Source organism: Chelonia mydas, chromosome 1 (genome assembly GCF_015237465.2).
Source record: "Chelonia mydas isolate rCheMyd1 chromosome 1, rCheMyd1.pri.v2, whole genome shotgun sequence".
NCBI classification, from domain to species: Eukaryota; Metazoa; Chordata; order Testudines; family Cheloniidae; genus Chelonia; species Chelonia mydas.
The window spans coordinates 293,881,050-293,899,803 of record NC_057849.1 but is presented as its reverse complement, the minus strand read 5'-3'; the positions used below and the strand labels follow the sequence as shown (position 1 = coordinate 293,899,803).

Here is an 18,754-nt window from a genome sequence, read left to right as displayed (position 1 = left end):
GCTGCACACAGTGGACCATCGCTTTGGGGCTTGGGAAATAAGCACTGAATGGAGTGATCACATTGTTATGCAAGTCTGGGATGACAACCAGTGGCTGCAGAAAGCCACCTTTCTGGAACTGTGCACAGAGCTTCACCCAGCACTGCAGCACAAGTACACCAAAATGAGAGTTACCCTCTCGGGGGAGAAGTGTATGGCAATTGCTGTGCAAAAGCTGTTGACTCCAGACTGCTACTAGTCAGTCACAAATCAGTTTGGAGTCGAGAAGTCCACCTTTGGAACTGCATTAAAGCAAGCATGCAGAGACATTAATCGCATCCGGCTATGAAGTACTGTGACTCTTGACAATATGCATGAAATAGTGGATGGCTTTACAGCAATGGGATTTCCTAATTGCGGTGGGGAGATAGATGGCACACACATCCAAATTTTGTCCCCTGACCATCCTGTGACATCAACAGAAAGGGCTATTTCTCTGTGGTATTGCAGGCACTTGTGGATCACTGTGGGCATTTCACTGACATCAACGTGGGTGGTCCGGGAAGGTGCATGACGCATGCATCTTCAGGAACACTGGCCTGTACAGAAAGCTCCAAGCATGGACTTTCTTTCCAGACCAGAAGATTCCAGTTGAGGATGTTGAAATGTTCATAGTGCCCCTGGGAGACCCAGAGCACCCCTTACTCCCATGACACATGAAGCCTTACACAGGAAACCTGGACAGCAGCAAGGAGCGCTTCAACAATAGATTGAGCAGGTGCAGAATGACCAGAATATGCCTTTGGCAGATTAAAAGCACACTGGCGCTTCCTTTATTGCAGTTTAGACCTAAATGAGGAAAATATTTGCATGGGCATAGCAGCCTCCTGCATACTCCATAATATTTATGAGGCTAAGGGTGAAAAGTTTCCTCCGTGGTGGAGCACGGAGGCCAATTGCCTGGTGGCTGATTTTGAGCAGCCAGATGGCAGGGCTATTAGAGGGGCACAACAGGGGGCTATTAGACTCAAGGAGACTTCGAGGCAACATTTTGACAATGAGCACCAGTAATGTGTCTTTCTATATAGCACACTGCCATGTTTTAACTTGCCGCCTTGTATGAAAATTGTGATTTGCAGTCAGAAAATGATCATATTGCCACTGAGTATTAATGCCAGCAGCAACCACCACGTGAAGAAGACAAAGATTGCTTATCTTTTCAGAGCCTTTGTTTTTATTAAATACCAATTAACACCACACACAAAAGCCTTGGTGGGAAGGGAGATAACAGTGCAGGGCAATGTAGGCTCTCATAGCTGTGTGTAAATCTAGCTATCATTTTGAAAGTTGTCCGAAGGGGTGGAATGAACAGGGTACCAAGATGTTCCAAGAAGTTGCAAGGAATGTGCGGGAGGAGTTTGGGGAGGGCATAGAAAGTAGTTCTGTACTGGCTGCAGAGAGGGGTGGTGGAAGCAAGCATGTGTTCTGCCTAGAGCGTGATTTAGGGACTTCAACATCTCTGTTTGCTCCTCCAACACTTTTATCATCTGCTCCTGGCCCATTACAATTCACTCCTTGCTCTCCTTTCTGAACTGCCTGTCTACATTAATTTTTTCCTTCAAAATCTCTCTCTACTCCTTGTGTTCTTGTTTTTTGGCCTCTGAGGATTGGAGCACCTCTCAGAACATGTCCTCCTTGGGCTCTTCCTTATGTGGCAGAGGCACTCCACCAGTGTGTAAGGGGTTCCCCAGGAGGCAACATCTGCAAAACCATAAGTCACAACAAACAGAAGCATGATTGTTAGTTCACGCACAGCATCGAATCATTATTGTAAAATACCCCTCTTTTTACACATGAATCAGTTTCTCACTGTCCCTTGGTAAGCACACAACTTAGCGAACACCGATGAAGTGAGCTATAGCTCACAAAAGCTTATGCTCAAATAAATTTGTTAGTCTCTAAGGTGCCACAAGTACTTCTTTTCTTTTTGGGGATACAGACTAATGCTGCTGCTACTCTGAACCCTAAACATGGTGAGTTTGGCCTGGGGTGGGGGCACAAGATGGGGAAAGGTCCTAGGTGACTTTTTAAGGGGATCGCTGCAGGTGACTAGGGACAATATTGTAAATTCTGCCACCATTTTCTGCGCGGGGCGTGTGTGTGTGTGTGTGTGTCACTGAAGCCGATGCCTCATTCCTGAGGGCAAGGATGCATCTTCTGCATGCATGCAGCTTCAGACCTGGTCCCTATGCTGCTCACCTATGTACCACTTTGGTCCCTGCACAAGTGATTACCGATTGGCACGGGAAAGTTTCCTACAATGGGGGAAGGAACAAAGCAGCTCTGCCAAGCAACCTTCGGCAGAGGATTGGCAAGTACCTCCAGGAAAGTTTCCTCGAGATCTCTCTGGAGGATTCCCGTGAAATCTTGGTGTGCATTAACACACTGTTATGCCACACTGCTTAGCTCCACAGCTGAATGTGGAACACACACAAACACAGACAGTCTTGTACATTTCTATCCCTTCACCCACTTCTAGAATATAGAGGGCAAAGGACAGCTCTACCTCATATAACTGAGCAATATCAACTCAAAAAGATCACGTACCAGAGCTCTCCTCTCCTGCATGCGTGCCAGAAAGAGACTGCTGGGACTAGCTAGATCCCTCCAAAGTGGAAAAGAGGTCCTGACTCACCACGCTACTGGACGACTTTGCCATGTGCTACACCTCATCCGCCAACTCGAGCTCCTTGTCCACTGTCCGCTATCTCCAGTCACGCCAAAGTATCCACCAGGTTCTTGGCGGTGGAGGTAGGATCGCCAACAAGGATGATGTCCAGCTCCTTAGAGAAGTGGCAGGTCTTTGGACCAGCACCAGAGCTACAGTTTGCCTCCCTTATCTTCTGGTATACCTGCCTCATCTCCTTTATCTTTGCACAGCACTGATGCATGTCCCGTTAGTAGCTCTTATCCAATATGCCACGAGAAATAAGACTGTAGGTACCAAAATTCCTATGCCTAGAGTGGAGCCCCCTATTCCCACAATGCCAACAGATCTAACAACTCAAACGGAAAAGCGTTTGCTGTATGGAGCCCCTATCATCAGCCAGGAAGATGCAAAGTGAGCTCTTCGCACCGAGCAAACAGGAAGTGGAATTTCAAAAATTCCCGGACCGTGAAAGGGGGAGGGTCAGATGCCTGTGTATCTGAATGCAGGACAGCGACATTCAAACTGCCGGCCAGAGTGGTCAGGATGGGCCTCCTGGAGGCCGTTTACAGCGACATAACCAAGCGTAGTGTCTACACTAACACTTTGTCGATATAACTATAACTTTTGCCACATTTTGTCACCAAAGCAGAAGAGTTTTGTGGCAGAAGGAGCATTGCAGTGTGTACACCTCCACTGTTTTGTCAACAAAACCTGACTTTTGTCAAAAAAAACAAAAAAAAACAAAACACTCTGTAGCGTAGACAAGGCCTGAGTCTCTTTCATGAGGTCTAACTGAAGCTAAATAGTCTGTCCAACTGGACAGTTGCATAATTTAGAGGAGATCATTGCTTCTGGTACCACCTTACTTTATACCTACCCACGTGTTGGCAGACCACTACAAGCTGGCACCCTGAAACTTTTTAAAAACACAATAGTGGCTCAAACTATATCTATACCTCCAAATTAAAAACAGTAAGATGCCCAAAAAATGCCACCATAGCTAAAGCAACCGAGTAAAAGAGGTGGTTAGAGACAAAGACACCTTTTAAAAATTGAAAGTCACAGCGTACTAAGGAAAAGAGAAAAGGACAAACTGGCAAGTCAAATGTAAAAGTACAATTTAGGCAAGCCAAAAAAGAATATGAAGAGCAACTAGCAAAGGACACAAAAATGAACAACATACAATTTTTTTAGTGTATCAGAAGCAGGAAGTCTGCCAAACAATCAGGGGGGCCACTGGACAAGATCAAGGAAGACAAGAAGCTAAATAAATTCTTTGCATTGGTCTTCACTGCAGAGGATGTGAGGGAGATTCCCACATCTGAGCCATTATTTTTAGGTGACAAATCAGAGGAATTGCCCCACATTTAGAACTCAGCAGAGGTGGTTTCAAAACAAATTGATAAATTAAACAGTAATAAGTCACCAAGACCAGAGAGCATTCACCCAAGAGTTCTGAAGGAACTCACATATGAAACTGCAGCACTACTAACTGTGGTATGTAACCTATCACTTTAAATCAGCTTGTGTACCAGATGACAGGTAGATACCTAATGAAATGCTGATTTTTTTTTTTTAAAAAGGGCTCCAGAAGTGATGTTGGCAATTACAGGCCAATAAGCCTAACTTCAGTAACAGGCAAACTGGTTGAAACCCTAGTAAAGAACAGAATTATCAAATACATATATGAATATGATATATTGGGGAAGAGTCAGCACAGCTTTTGGAAAGGGAAATCATCCCTCACCAATCTATTAGAATTCTCTGAGGGGGTCAACAAACATGTCGACAAAGGTCCCTCACCAAAGGCTCTTAAGCAAACTAAGCAATCACGGGATAAAAGGGAAGATCCTCTCCCAAATCAGTAACTGGCTGAAAGATAGGAAACAAAGGGTAGAAAAACAGTTTTCACAGTGGAGAGACGTAAATAGCAGGGCCTGCCAAGGACCTGTATGGGACCTGTGCTATTCATCATATTCATAAATGAACTGGAAAAAGGGGTGAACAGTGAGATGGCAAAGTCTGTAGAGAATACAAAATTACTCAAGATAGTTAAGTCCAAAGCTGACTGTGAAGAGTTACAATGGAATCTCACTAAACTGGGTGACTGGCCAACAAAATAGCAGATGAAATTCACTGTTTATCAACACAAAGTAATGCACATTGGAAAACAATCCCAACTATATGTACAAAATAATGGGGTCTAAATTAGCTGTTGCCATTCAAGAATGAGGTCTTGGAGTCTTCATGGATAGTTCTCTGAAAATATCTGCTCAAAAAAGCTAACAGAATATTGGGAAAGGGCTAGTTAAAAAGACAGAAAATATCATGTCACTATCTAAAGCCATAGTACACCCACACACCTTGAATACTGCATGCAGGTCTGGTCACCCTATCTCAAAAAAGATATTAGAACTGGAAAAAGTACAAAGAAAGGCCAAAAAAATTATTATGGGTATAGCACACCTTCCACGTGAGTAGAGATTAAAGAGACTGGGACTGCATCTTAGAAAAGAAATGAGTAAGTATGGGATATACATATGATATAAAATCATGAATGGTGTGGAGAAGCTGAATAAGGAAGTGCTATTTACCCCCTCACATAAACACAAGAACCAGGGGTCACCCAATGAAATTAACAGATAGCAGGTTTAAAACAAACATAAGGAAATATTTCTTCATGCAACACAGTCAATCTTTGGAACTCATCACCATGGGATACTGTGATGGCCAAAATTATAACTGGGTTCAAAAAAAGAATGAGCAGTTCATGGAGGGTAGGTCCATCAGCTGCAATTAGCCAAGATGGTTATGGACAGAACCCCATGCTCTGGGTGTCCTTAAACTTTCAACTTCCAGAAGTTGGGACTGGATAACAGGTCATGGATCACTCAAAATTGCCTTGTCCTGTTCATTTCCCCTGAAACATCTGGCAATGGCCACTGTCAGAAGACAGGATACTGGGCTAGATGGACCATGGGTCTGACCTCATATGGCCATTCTTATGTTCTGAAATTGCAAGATGACAAACTGCAGCATAAACCTACTGGAAATAAAAATTAGACAACCATCTTTCTCCTGAACCAATTTGTGGAACAAACAGATTTGGGTCGAGGGTTGTCATGAAAATCTTCCTGTCACTCATTATCTTTCAATGTGTCCCTTTCATTTTACAACCAGTTCCAGGGATTGTAGCATTAACTTGTCCACATCTTGATTGATAGTACACTTGCACTTTTGGGGGATCGGGGGAGGCGGAAATGTAGAGTATAACCTCAAGAATCTTCTTCTAAGAGATTTCTAAGGAACTGCAAGGCACACTAGAAACCTGTTTCTTTGACCATCTGAAGAACATAATCCTTTATGGACTTACAATGATTTCAAAATAGATGGATACTGGCTCCTGTTAAGGTGAATTAGTTGATTCCATGTGTGAAACAGAGCTTGACTAGAGGTGCTCTCTTGCAAGACAGCAATTGTTTATTAGCCCTGGACATAAAGGGCTTCCTCCTTCCAAAGTCTCTAATCTAGATCAATATATTCCTCAGCTGCAGCTAGCCACTTTTTGTCTCGCTAAAACGGCAGGATAACAAAAAGGAAGGTCAGTTTAGTCATTATTCTAATCAGCCTTTTCCATATCAGAACCTCCCTACCTGCCATTTAGCAATACAAGAAGGAAAGGGCTGTCATGATGCTTTGACTTCTGTCCACAATCTTCAAGCGTCATTACTTGTTTGGGATGAGAGACTGTGCATGTATATATACGCATGTACATCATTGGTATGCAATTCACTTACAGCATTTGTTTCCACTTTTTTTGTCTGCAACCCACCAAATGGCTAGAGAAAAAAAAGTTCTCTCTCAACTCACCACATCCTATTATATCCCACAATCCTTTGCAGATGCAAGAAATTGTGAAATTCAGATTGCAAGTTCACATCTCCTGTATGCCTTCTAAAGACTTAACCACCAGAAAGTAGTTAACAAAAGCCAATAATCAAATAAAACTATCTGAAAATTAGTGGAAAACGTTTGGCAGAAGATACTTATAAGGTTTAGAATAATAAGGTGTCATGATCAAAAAAGTCCAAAGAATTCATTAAGTGCTGTGCCTGCTTTAATAAGCAAAGATGTTGTACCTGAGGCTCAGTGTTTGCCAGGCAAGAGCAGAGGTCATCTTCATCAGAGAGGTGAGAGCAGGATGTGTTTTAACAGCAAGGAGTTCTCAAAAAAAAAATTCAAAGCAAAAATGCCTGATTCACAGAGCTAAGTCAGGACAAAATGCACAAGTATTCTCAAAGCTTTACTTAAAGTTCTGGGTATTTCTCCTTCATAGACATCCAGGAGTTTGAGAAAAGTTTGGTGGATAATTTAGCTTCAGCAAGTAGTCAAAAAAGATTTCAACCTTATCAATCAATGAGGATTTTCATGTTCTGCCCCTGAAACAAAGCACTGACAGCAAGCCAACAATGGGGAGTGAAGTATTCAGAAATGGCAGAGCTACAATCAGTAAGGGAAGAAAGAAAAAAAAAAAAATCTTGCATCCTCTGAGCTCAAACAAAGAAATTTGAGATTTTGCCATGGGAAAGCCAATTAACTTCTGAGAGGAGCTGCTGAAGCTAAGTGCACTTTTTTCTTACATAAAAACAAAGACAGATGCACTAGTAGATTCATCTTTAAAAAGCTCATAACTTGCAGTTTTATCCAATACATTCTTCAATTCCACTGGCATCCTCTTTGCCGCATGGTTTAGGGTGCAAATGACTGAAATCTGAGTCTCAAGGCTGCTGTGTTTTTCCATCAGAGCTGGGGTACTATCAGGGCAAATACCAATTCAGTGACGCCAATCCAATGCAATTGCAAGAACTGGCTGCTGGTCAGCTTCAAAGATATTTCTTCTGCAGCAAAACAAGTTCTTATAGATTCTTTGAAGGGGGGGGGGGGAGGGAGAGGGAATTGCTCGTATCTTCAAGACCCTCCAAGGTAATAACCTAAAGCTAAGAATCCCTCTTCTAGATTTCTCCATTTCTGTTAGAGACAAAATGCTCCCTACGTGTTCTGCAACTGCTTTCTCTAGTTTCTCACTGAACTCATTGCCTGCAAACTTAACTGACTCTAGAACTTGTATCTGGTCTCCAGACATTCTGCCTAAATGCTGCAGCAGATGTAATGCTTTCTGCAGAAAGTATTACAGCATCCTAAATTATAACTGCAAGGAAAAAAAAAAAAAAACCAGCAGCTTTTGCTTTCTAGGCCAAATTCATTGCTGGTCCTCTCCACCATTTCATTTTTTTCCCCCTCCTTATCTCTCACTTCTCTCTATGTCACCCATATGCTTTCTAGTTCCCAGTCATCCTGTTCTCCTGGTTTCTGTAGCCTTAGAAACAAACAGCTCCTCAGCACAGTAATTTACGAGATTTCACCCAATTATCCAGCAACCTGCTTTGCACTACTAGCCAATCAGAGTTGTTAAAAAAAAAGTAATTGGGGGTTTTACGATAAAAGCATAACATTTGCTACAGTCTTAGAGCATGACCTAATAAAGCTCTTCAGAAGTGGGGCCATTGCCAATTCATAGCATATTGGCTGTGGCAGCCATTTTAACAACATTGTCATAACTGGCAAATAACGTTGTTTTACAGTTGGACATACAAGGAGTGTATTCTTGGCTTTGCTTCAACGAGACCTTATAATTGGTGCAAGGATACATTTTGTACTACTTTTGATTGTCAATGTGGTCTTGGTAGAATTTAATATCATTTCTCTTTTTCCTTTTAGATGCTACTTTGGTCATGTGAAAGCTGCTTGGTGATTCAGTAATATTAACTGCACACCTTATCAAAAGTTATTAGATTACTACTGGCTATTACTATTGCTTCAAACATATCAAAAAGATACAAGCTTGTTCAAGATCCAAGTCCATCAACAAAGAAACCCCATTCCTCTACTGACTGTAGCAAGCATGTGCTTTGTCTAAGAAGACACAGGTCCAGAGTTGATTAATCCAGCAGAATCAAAAAGAGTATGTTGGATTTGGCTATCAAACTCTAGTAGAAAATCTCAGACATTTTCATAAGCTGAACGCACTTTCTATATTCACGGACATATGCCAATTAGATTAGTCTTTTCAATACCATAACCATAAAGAAGAACAATGGATGTTGGCACAAATCCTGCTACATCAAGTTTAACAGGACCAAACTTAAAAAGGCTGAGGGAAAAAAACAACAACTCTGAAAGCTGACAAACTGCAGAGCAAATACACACGTTTAAGTGCCCAACACAAACGCTATCCAGAAAAAGAAGCCTGTTTTATTTGTGAAATGAACATACCATCAGAAGTATCAGAGGGGTAGCCATGTTAGTCGGTATCCACAAACACAACGAGAAGTCCGGTGGCACCTTAAAGACTAATAGATTTATTTGGGCATATGGTTTTTTACCCACAAAAGCTTATGCCCAAATAAATCTGTTACTCTTTAAGGTGCCACCGGACTCGTAGTTTTTGTGGATACCATCAGAAGACCTCAATGAAGTTTCTACCTTTGGCATTAAGAGTCAAGTCTGCCAATGTGCATTTCAGCTAAAAGACCAGTACTTGCTTGCAAAACTAAGTGCAGGGGACATAGCCCAAAATGCAAAATATCATGCAAGATGCTTGGTATCTCTCTACAAAGTCATGAAGAAGAACACCAACAGAGAAAAAACGAGATGATGTTGCATGGGATTCCCCTTGATGAACTAACTGACCACATACGCTGAAGAGACAAAACGGAATAAAGGCATGGTTTCAGTATTTAAAAACTAGCAGATCTCATAAGGCTCTACATAGTGAGGGGATGACCCTGGATGGGCACATTCACAGCACTGAACTAAAATCCCATGTTCCTTGCCTCCAGAAAGGATATTGGACATGTCCTCCAAAAAGCATATGAGAAAGACTGACAAAGAAGCACTTCACCTGTCCTAAACAGCTAAAATCATTCAAAGAGACATGATTCAAATGAAAACAGTTTACTGAATCATCTGACACAGAATGTTAAGCAAAAGCTATGCACAAGTCACTGTTGGCGCTGATGTCCAAGGTATCAGATGGTCCAAAAACATCAGAACACAGTCATTACAAGTTTCCATTCATCCAGCTACCCTTACTTTGGCACAACAGTTACAGTACAATAGCAACATCCATCGCTGTGAAGGAAAAAAAAGTTTGTACCACGACAAAGCTCAAGAAATGCCTTTACAACAGTGGTCCCTGAAGTGTGGGGCACACCCCCCTAAGGGGGCATGGAGGAACCTCTGGGGGCCATGGTGAGGCCCGAGCCAGCTCCCCAGGGGCAGGGAGGGAGTACCAACCAGCCCCTCCCCCCTGCAGCTCTGCTCCAGTCTTGCCCCCAGCCACGTCCCTGGTTCCCAGCCCCACGCCTGGCCCCATCACCAGCCTCAACACAGCTCCGCTCCAGATCCCATGCCAGCCCTCAGCCGCTGCTCCATTCCCAGCCTGGGGCCAAGGCTGGGAGTGGAGCCGCACCAGTCACAGGCCCCGCTCCCGGCCCAGGCTGGGGCCGCAGCCGAGGCCTTACCCTTGTCCGCATCACCCCCTTTCCCCCAAAGCCATGGCCCCGCTCCCAGCCCCAGGGGAATGGGGGGACAACCCTCAAAAATATGAGGACCACCACTTTACAATCTTCATTTGTTTGACACTTCATGCAGAGACATGAAAAAGGGAGCTTGTAGATACCTTTTTAAAATTTTGATTGTCCATCTCCTATGACAAAACGTTAGCCATTTCTACCAGCATGGCAAACAGCACATGCCAACACTGAGGATGAGAAATAGTCTGTCCTCTAAAACTTCATGGTGGTCTGTCCGCTACTGTTGCGTACACAACATAGTTCATAATTCCAGAAAACCAGTGCTCCCATTCCTGCTGCAAATGCTGAAATCAAGACTGACTGCCAACTGATTACCAAGCCCTGCAAGAAGAATGCTTGTTGCCTTACTTATTCAAGCCACCCGCAAGCCTGGATACCTTCAGTGGAGATCAAGCCATTTCCTGGACAGCTTACCATGCCAGCGAACAGCCAGTGCCAGACATCACCCAGGTCATCACTGCACTTCTTCCCCCACTTTCCAGCTGACTTTAAGTCTGTGGCAATGATTCATCACACCATGGATATACACCACCTAAACCATTTCAATCATAAATTCATTTAAAATATCAACGGCATTCAACAAACCTTCACCTCTGTACCAGCAATTTACTTATGACATTCAATGCACCTGCATCGTGCTTTGCCAAGAATTCTTCTGCACAGGTACCTAAAGTACATCCTCATTTCCCTTATGTTACTAAATTGCTCTACGAGAGAACTCTACAGTGGCCCCAGAAGATAGGTCACTACTCTCTGTTGGGGGAGAAGTGGGGCAGCATTTAGAGCAACTGAAATTAATGTCAGTGGTATCCTTTTGTGGGTACCAAGATGTTGAAATAATAATTAATTTTATGAATACGGGTACCATCAGACAGTAATTTAACCATAAATTCCTTTATTAAATAAAAAGGACAAATAGAACAACTGTATAAATACTAAATGTCTAAATAATAAGCAATTACTACATTAATACAGTAACAAACATTCATAAGCATTTGATCAGAATACTCATGAAAGGATCAGTCCCGGGGATAACACTCATCCTGGCTTGCTCCAACATGTTCGGATAAGATCTGATAAAAACCCCTAACAAGCCTTGCTTCTTTATATAGGACTAAAACAAGTGATGCCATATTGACCATTATTAGCTTAGCTACAAAACAAGTTTTGGCCTGTTTGGGTTCGACCCCTTTCTTCGCCTTGGCTAAAACAACATATGGTAGCTGGAAAAAGAAAAGGAGTACTAGTGGCTCCTTAGAGACTAACCAATTTATTTGAGCATAAGCTTTCATGAGCTACAGATCACTTCATAGGATGCATGCAGTGGAAAATACAGTGGGGAGATTTATATACACAGAAAACATGAAACAATGGGTGTTACCATACATACTGTAACAAGAGTGATCAGGTAAGGTGAGCTATTACCAGCAGGAGGGCGGGGGAGGGAACCTTTTGTAATGCCAACTGTGTCCACATATCTATTCATGGGACACCATCATAGGGCCTAATCACATCAGCCACACTATCAGAGGCTCGTTCACCTGCACATCTACCTCTCCACCCCCGCTCTCCTGCTGGTAATAGCTCTCCTTACCTGACCACTCTTGTTACAGCGTGTATGGTAACACCCATTGCTTCATGTTCTCTGTGTATATAAATCTCCCCACTGTATTTTCCACCGCCTGCATCCGATGAAGCGAACTATAGCTCATGAAAGCTTATACTCAAATAAATTTGTTAGTCTCTAAGGTGCCACAAGTACTCCTTTTCTTTCTGCGAATACAGACTAACACGGCTGCTACTCTGATATCTGAAAATATGGTAGCTGGGATTGATTCTCTCTTTCAAATTATCTTAAATGTGTGGATCTTAAAACTAGCTGCACCTAGCATTTTATCTTCCCACAAAGGCCCATATTTTAAGATAACATATGTATGTGAGAGAATATTATACATTTATCAGATTAAAAAAAATACTTGTCTGTAAGAATCAGTTTATAAATAGTCTTCTATAATTTATAGACCATTTACCCAGAAGCCTCCTTTTTGTCTTATTAGCCATATAACAAGCTTGGCATCCTCCAAAAACTTGTCTTACTAGATGCCACCCTCCTCCTACCTCATGAACCTGCTATTTTTCAAGGCCTTATTAATTTGCTTAACCGCCTACATAAGCTACAAAAGCACATGTATTTTCCTATCCAAGCTAAACTAACCTTATCCCTTCCACCCTACACCCTATAAAATTACTGTAACTCAGCTGTTCTTAAACTTCATTGCAACACGACCCCCTTCTGACAATAAAAATTACTATACAACCCCAGGAGAAGGGACCAAAACCTGAGCCCACCTGAGCCCTGCCGCCCCAGGTTGAGGGGAACACAAGTCAAAGGGTGAGCCCCACCACTCTGGGTGGAGAAGCTGACGCCCAAGGGCTTCAGCCTCATAGGGGAAGCTGTAACCTGAGCCCTGCCATCCAGGGCTTCGGCCCCGCATGGTGGAGATTGGGCTTCAGCCCCAGGCCCAAGCATGTCTAACACCAGGCCTGGGGTCCCCACCCACAGTTTGAGAACAGCTGCTATAACTGTGATGGGAGAGAAGATACTGCCCCCCCCTTTCAGGGTTCCTTTGGGGATGCCACAGCAGTTTGTATGGAGACCCCGTCGCCGTTTCTCCTGGGTGGCCAGCTGGGTACCAGTCCCGCAAGCTGCTCCACGCAGGAGCAGCTCCGTGCGGGGCAGAGACCTTGGCGAATCTCTCCCCCGCCTCTGCGGGGGCTTTTCCACCCTGCCACGAGGGGACAAGCCAAGCCGCAGCCCGGGGCGGGACTGTTCCGTCTCCAGGCTGGCGGGGGCCAGGGCCTGAAAAGTGCCTTCAAAACTTTCCTGTTGAAAAGCGGCTCGATCCCCAGCGGGCGGCGTCCCCCGAACACCCCGCCCGGGCTCCCAGCGGCCCCCGCCAGGCAGGAGAGCGCCGCTCATGCCGGGGCTGGAGCCGCCCAGCTTTGGAGAGACGCTGGAGTCCCAGCCCGGGTCCTTTAACACCGCTACGGCGTAGGGAGGACGGGACGGCCCGAGCCCGTCCGCACGGAGCCCCCCACACCCGGGGGCTCTTCCACATGAGCCCCGGCAGCACCAGCCCCTGAGCCCGGCGCCTCCCCGGCGGAGGGGAAGGGGCCAATCCGTACCTGTCTGGCAGCTCCGGCTCCCCGCGGCCTGCGCTTCCCGCCGCCCTCCCGCCGCCGGCGCGCTGTCTCCGGACGGGAGCGGCGGGGTCCCGGGCCTGCGGCTTCCCCCCGCCAGGCTCCTGCTCCAGGGCCAGCTGGCTGGAGCCGTAGAGCAGCGAGCACAAGCCGCAGCCCAGGCACAGCAGCGCCACCCGCACGTAGCGCCGCATCCTGCCCCGGCGGCCGGAGCCCAACCGGCAGCGCGGGCAGCGCGAGCCCGGACCCAGCGGCAGCGCGAGCCCCGCGCTGCGGTCACCGTGGCGCTGAGGCAGCAGCGTCCTGCGTGTGGGAGGGGGCGGGGCTGGGAGGAGCCAGGGGGCGGGGGCAAGCGGGGAAAGGCGAGGGGGCGCCCGAGTGGCGCCAGCCAGGGCGAGGTGATGACGGGTCGGCGGGGGTGGCCGGAGGAGCTGAGGTAGAAGGGGGAACGGGAAGAAAGGGAGCCGTGGCAGGGGCAGTAAGACGCGGGGGCGCTTGCACCGCGCTCAGGGTGTGCGTCTCACCACCCAACGCTGTGCGTTCAAAAGCCGTGTTAATTGCTGCAGCCTTAAATAGCGGCTGGTTTCCAGTCGAGCAGAGTCGGGAAACAGTGGCCGCGCTTGCAACATACAAAGAAAAACACAAAATTTCCCCTCTCCCTGACTTTTAGATGATGCTAGCAGAGATGATCTGCCCTTTGGGAGGGGAGAAACATAACTTTCCTTAGGTGAAAAGAAAAGGAGGACTTGTGGCATCTTAGAGACGAACAAATTTATTTGAGCATAAGCTTTCGTGAGGTGCCACAAGTCCTCCTTTTCTTTTTGCGGAGACAGACTAACACGGCTGCTACTCTGAAACCTTCCTTGAGTGATTGCTTTCCCTGCTGTGGTGGTGGTGGTGGTGGTGAAAGGCTGATCCTGTTCCCTTTAAGGCAAAAAAATCACAGCTTTTGTCTTGCAAAGTAGCTGCTAGGCAATTACAGCCGCAGCGCACAAATCTGACCCGCTATTCAACCTTCATTAGGGAAAAAAACGTGTGGCCTCAACTCAACGCACGGTAAAATCCTAGTGAAGACAAAGTAGAGTTTTAGTGTCCATATGAGTAGCAGGTCAACTAGGTAAACTATGTCTATGCTGCGAAATTAGGTCAAATGTATAGAAGTCAGTTTTTTAGGAAGCGATTTTATACAGTCGATTGTGTGTGTCCCCACTAAGCACATTAAGTCAGCAGAGGGCGTCCACAGTACCGTGGATAGCGTCAACTTTCGGAGCATTGCACTGTGGGTAGCTATCCCACAGTTCCCACAGTCTCCGCCGCCCATTGGAATTCTGGGTTAAGCTCCCAATGCCTGATGAGGCAAAAACATTGTTGCAGGTGTTTTTTGGGTACATATCGTCAGTCACCCCTCCCTCCGTGAATGGCAGACAATCTTTTCGCACCTTTTTTCCATGCGGACGCCACACTGCTTTCAGCAGCCTGTGCAGTAGGACTGCTAAGGGTCATCGAACCACCGCTTCCGCTGCAACTCTGCTCTCCTGCTTTCATGAATGTACTCACAGGTCCTCTCGTCGTTCTCTATAAATATCTATTCTCGTGGCATCTGTCGTCAGCCACTGCTTCCACTGCAACTCTACTCTCCTGCGGATGCCATATCACGGCAAGCATGGAGCCCGATCAGATCACCATGGCAGTTATGAGCATTGTAAACACCTCGCACGTTATCCTGCAGTATGTGCAGAACCAAAACCTGCAAAAGCAGGCGAGGAGGCAACAGTAGCGCAGTGACGAGAGTGATGAGGACATGGACACAGACTCCTCTCAAAATACGGGCCCCAGCAATTTGGACATCCTGGTGGCAATGGGGCAGGCTCATGCCATGGAACGCCGATTCTGGGCCTGGGGAAACAAGCACAGATTGGTGGAACCGCATAGTGTTGCAGGTCTGGGATGATTCCCAGTGGCTGCAAAACTTTCGCATGCATAAGGGCACTTTCATGGAACTTTGTGACTTGCTTTCTCCTGCCCTGAAGCGCAGGAATACCAAGATGAGAGCAGCCCTCACAGTTCACAAGCGAGTGACAATAGCCCTTTGGAAGCTTGCAACGCCAGACAGCTACCAGTCAGTCGGGAATCAGTTTGGAGTGGGCAAATCTACTGTGGGGGTTGCTGTTATCCAAGTAGCCAACGCAATCACTGAGCTGCTGCTATCAAGGGTAGTGTGGGAAATGTGCAGGTCGTAGTGGATGGCTTTGCTGCAATGCGATTCCCTAACTGTGGTGGGGTGATAGATGGAACACATATCCCTATCTTGGGACCGGACCATCTTGGCAGCCAGTACGTAAACCGCCAGGGGTACTTTTCAATGGTGCTGCAAGCACTGGTGGATCATAAGGGACGTTTCTCCGACATCAACGTGGGATGGCCGGGAAAGGTACATGACGCTCACATCTTCAGGAACTCTGGTCTGTTTGAACAGCTGCAGGAAGGGACTTACTTTCCATACCAGAAAATAACTGTTGGGGATGTTGAAATGCCTATAGTTATCCTTGGGGACCCCTTAATGCCATGGCTCATGAAGCCATACATGGCACCCTGAACAGTAGTCAGGAGCTGTTCAACTATGGGCTGAGCAAGTGCAGCATGGTGGAATAATGTGCATTTGGACGTTTAAAGGATGCTGGCGCAGTTTACTGATTCAGTTAGACCTCAGTGAAACCAATATTCCCATTGTTATTGCTGCTTGCTGTGTGCTCCACAATATCTGTGAGAGTAAAGGGGAGACGTTTATAGCAGGGTGGGAGGTTAAAGTAAATCGCCTGGCCGCTGATTACATGCAGCCAGATACCAGAGCGATTAGAAGAGCACAGCAGGGTGCGCTGCGCATCAGAGAAGCTTTGAAAACCAGTTTCATGACTGGCTAGGCTACAATGTGACAGGTCTGTTTGTTTCTCCTTGATGAAAACCCAGCCCCTTGGTTCACTCTACTTCCCTGTAAGCCAGCCGCCCTCCCCCCTTTGATCACCGCTTGCAGAGGCAATAAAGTCATTGTTGTTTCAAAATCATGCATTCTTTATTAATTCATTACACAAATAGGGAAATAACTGCCAAGGTAGCCCGGGAGGGGTGGGGGAGGAGGGAAGCACTGGGTGGGGTGGTGGAAGAGGGAAGGACAAGGCCACACTTCACTTCAAAACTTATTGAATACCAGCCTTCTGTTGCTTGGGCAGTCCCCTGGGATGAAGTGGTTGGGTGCCTGGAGCGCCCCCCCTGCCCCATCGCGTTCTTGGGCATCTGTGTGAGGAGACTATAGAACTTGGGGAGGAGGGCAGTTGGTCACACAGGGGCTGCAGCAGCGGTCTGTGCTCCTGCTGCCTTTCCTGCAGCTCAACCATACGCCAGAGCATATCAGTTTGATCCTCCAGTAGCCTCAGCATTGCATCCTGCCTCCCCTCATCATGCTGCCGCCACCTATCATCTTGATCGCGCCTCGTCTCCTCTTGCTCCCGCCACCTCTCCTCTCGCACATCCCTCCTGTCCTTGCGTTCATTTTGTGCTTTCCTGGAATCTGACACTGCTTGCCTCCACGCATTCTACTGAGCTCTTCCAGTGCAGGAGGACTGCATGAACTCAGAGAACATTTCATCACGAGTGTGTTTTTTTCGCCTTCTTATCTGCGCTAGCCTCTGGGATGGAGATGATAGGGGGAGCGTTGAAACATTTGCAGCTGTGGGAGGAAAAAAAGGGAGAGTAGTATTTAAAAAGACACATTTTAGAGAACAATGGGTAGACTATTTCATGATGAACCAAGCTGTTAACATTACATAGTACATGTGCTTTTGGTGCAAGGTCACTCCCTCCCTCCCCATCCCCAGTTCTGTGGGATGATCGCTTCACCCCTCCCCACACCGCATGGCTAACAGCGGGGATGATTTCTTTTCAGCCACAGGCAAACAGCCCAGCAGGAACGGCCACCTCTGAATGTCCCCTTAATAAAATTCCCCTATTTCAACCAGCTGACCATGAATGATATCACTCTCCTGAGGATAACACAGAGAGATAAAGAACAGATTTTGCTTGAATGCCAGCCAACACCGGGACCATACGCTGCCATGCTTTATTGTTATGCAATGATTCCAGACTACGTGCTACTGGCGTGGCGTGGTAAAGTGTCCTACCATGGAGGAAGGAATAAAGCTGCCGTCCCCAGAAACCTTTTGGAAAGTCTTTGGGAGTACCTCCAGGAGAGCTTCATTGAGATGTCCCTGGAGGATTTCCACTCTATCCCCAGAAACGTTAACAGACTTTTCCAGTAGCTGCACTGGCTGCGAATGTATCCCAAGTCTTCAGGGCAAATTAATCAGTAAACATGCTTGCTTTTACACCATGTATTATATTTACAAAGGTACCTCACCAGAAGTGCCTTCTCTGCCTTCAAGGTCTGGGAACACACCTTGGGAGGGTTGGGAGGGTATTGACTCCAGGGTAATAAACAGTTCCTGGCTGTTGGGGAGAACTGTTTCATCCTCCTCATCATCATGATCTTCCTCATCCCCAAAATCCTCGTCCCTGTTGCGTGAGACTCCCCCCTTGCAGGAGTCCACGTACAGGGGTGGGGTAGTGGTAGGGGCACCACCTAGAATTGTATGCAGCTCATCATAGAAGCGGCATGTCTGGGGGTCTGACCCGGAGCGGCCGTTTGCCTCTTTGGTAGGCTTGCCTGAGCTCCTTAATTTTCACGCAGAACTGCTGCAGGTCCCTGTTATAGCCTCTGTCCATCATGCCCTTGGAGATTTTTTTCAAATATTTTGGCATTTTATCTTTTGGAATGGAGTTCTGATAGCACAGATTCATCTCCCCATACAGCGATCAGGTCCAGTACCTCCTGTTCAGTCCATGCTGCAGCTCTTTTGTGATTCTGGGACTGCATGGTCACTTGTGCTGATGAGCTCTGCATGGTCACCTCTGCTGATGACTTCGCCACGCTGGCCAAACAGGAAATGAAATTCAAAAGTTCCCGGTGCTTTTCCTGTGTACCTGGCTAGTGCATCTGAGTTGAAAGTGCTGTCCAGAGCGCTCACAATGGAGCACTCTGGGATAGCTCCTGGAGGCCAATACCATCGAATTGCGTCCATACTACCCGAAATTCGACCCGGCAATGTCGATTTCAGTGCTAATCCCCTCGGCGGGGAGGAGTACACAAATTGATAAG

General features: G+C 46.4%; 1 protein-coding gene and 1 long non-coding RNA gene across 8 annotated transcripts in view; one reads left to right on the top strand and one right to left on the bottom strand.

Annotated features, from left to right (window-relative positions):
- Positions 1–13,840, bottom strand: part of GXYLT1 (glucoside xylosyltransferase 1) — a 76,679-nt gene extending 62,839 nt beyond the window's left edge. For 3 of the 6 annotated variants that reach the window (XM_037888088.2, XM_037888118.2, XM_037888103.2), the window contains exon 1: positions 13,531–13,840. In XM_037888088.2, coding sequence (XP_037744016.1) covers positions 13,531–13,739 — 209 coding nt within the window. In that variant the 5' untranslated portion in view covers positions 13,740–13,840. Of the gene's footprint in view, positions 1–10,758; positions 10,879–13,530 lie in introns of those variants that run through there. The other 3 variants (XM_037888125.2, XM_037888110.2, XM_037888097.2) reach the window with 3 other exon arrangements.
- A 64-nt stretch (positions 13,841–13,904) lies between these two features.
- LOC122466283 overlaps positions 13,905–18,754 on the top strand; it is a 43,200-nt gene continuing 38,350 nt past the window's right edge. For both annotated transcript variants that reach the window (XR_006291679.1, XR_006291680.1), the window contains exon 1: positions 13,905–13,981. This is a non-coding gene — a long non-coding RNA (uncharacterized LOC122466283). The remainder of the gene's footprint in view (positions 13,982–18,754) is intronic.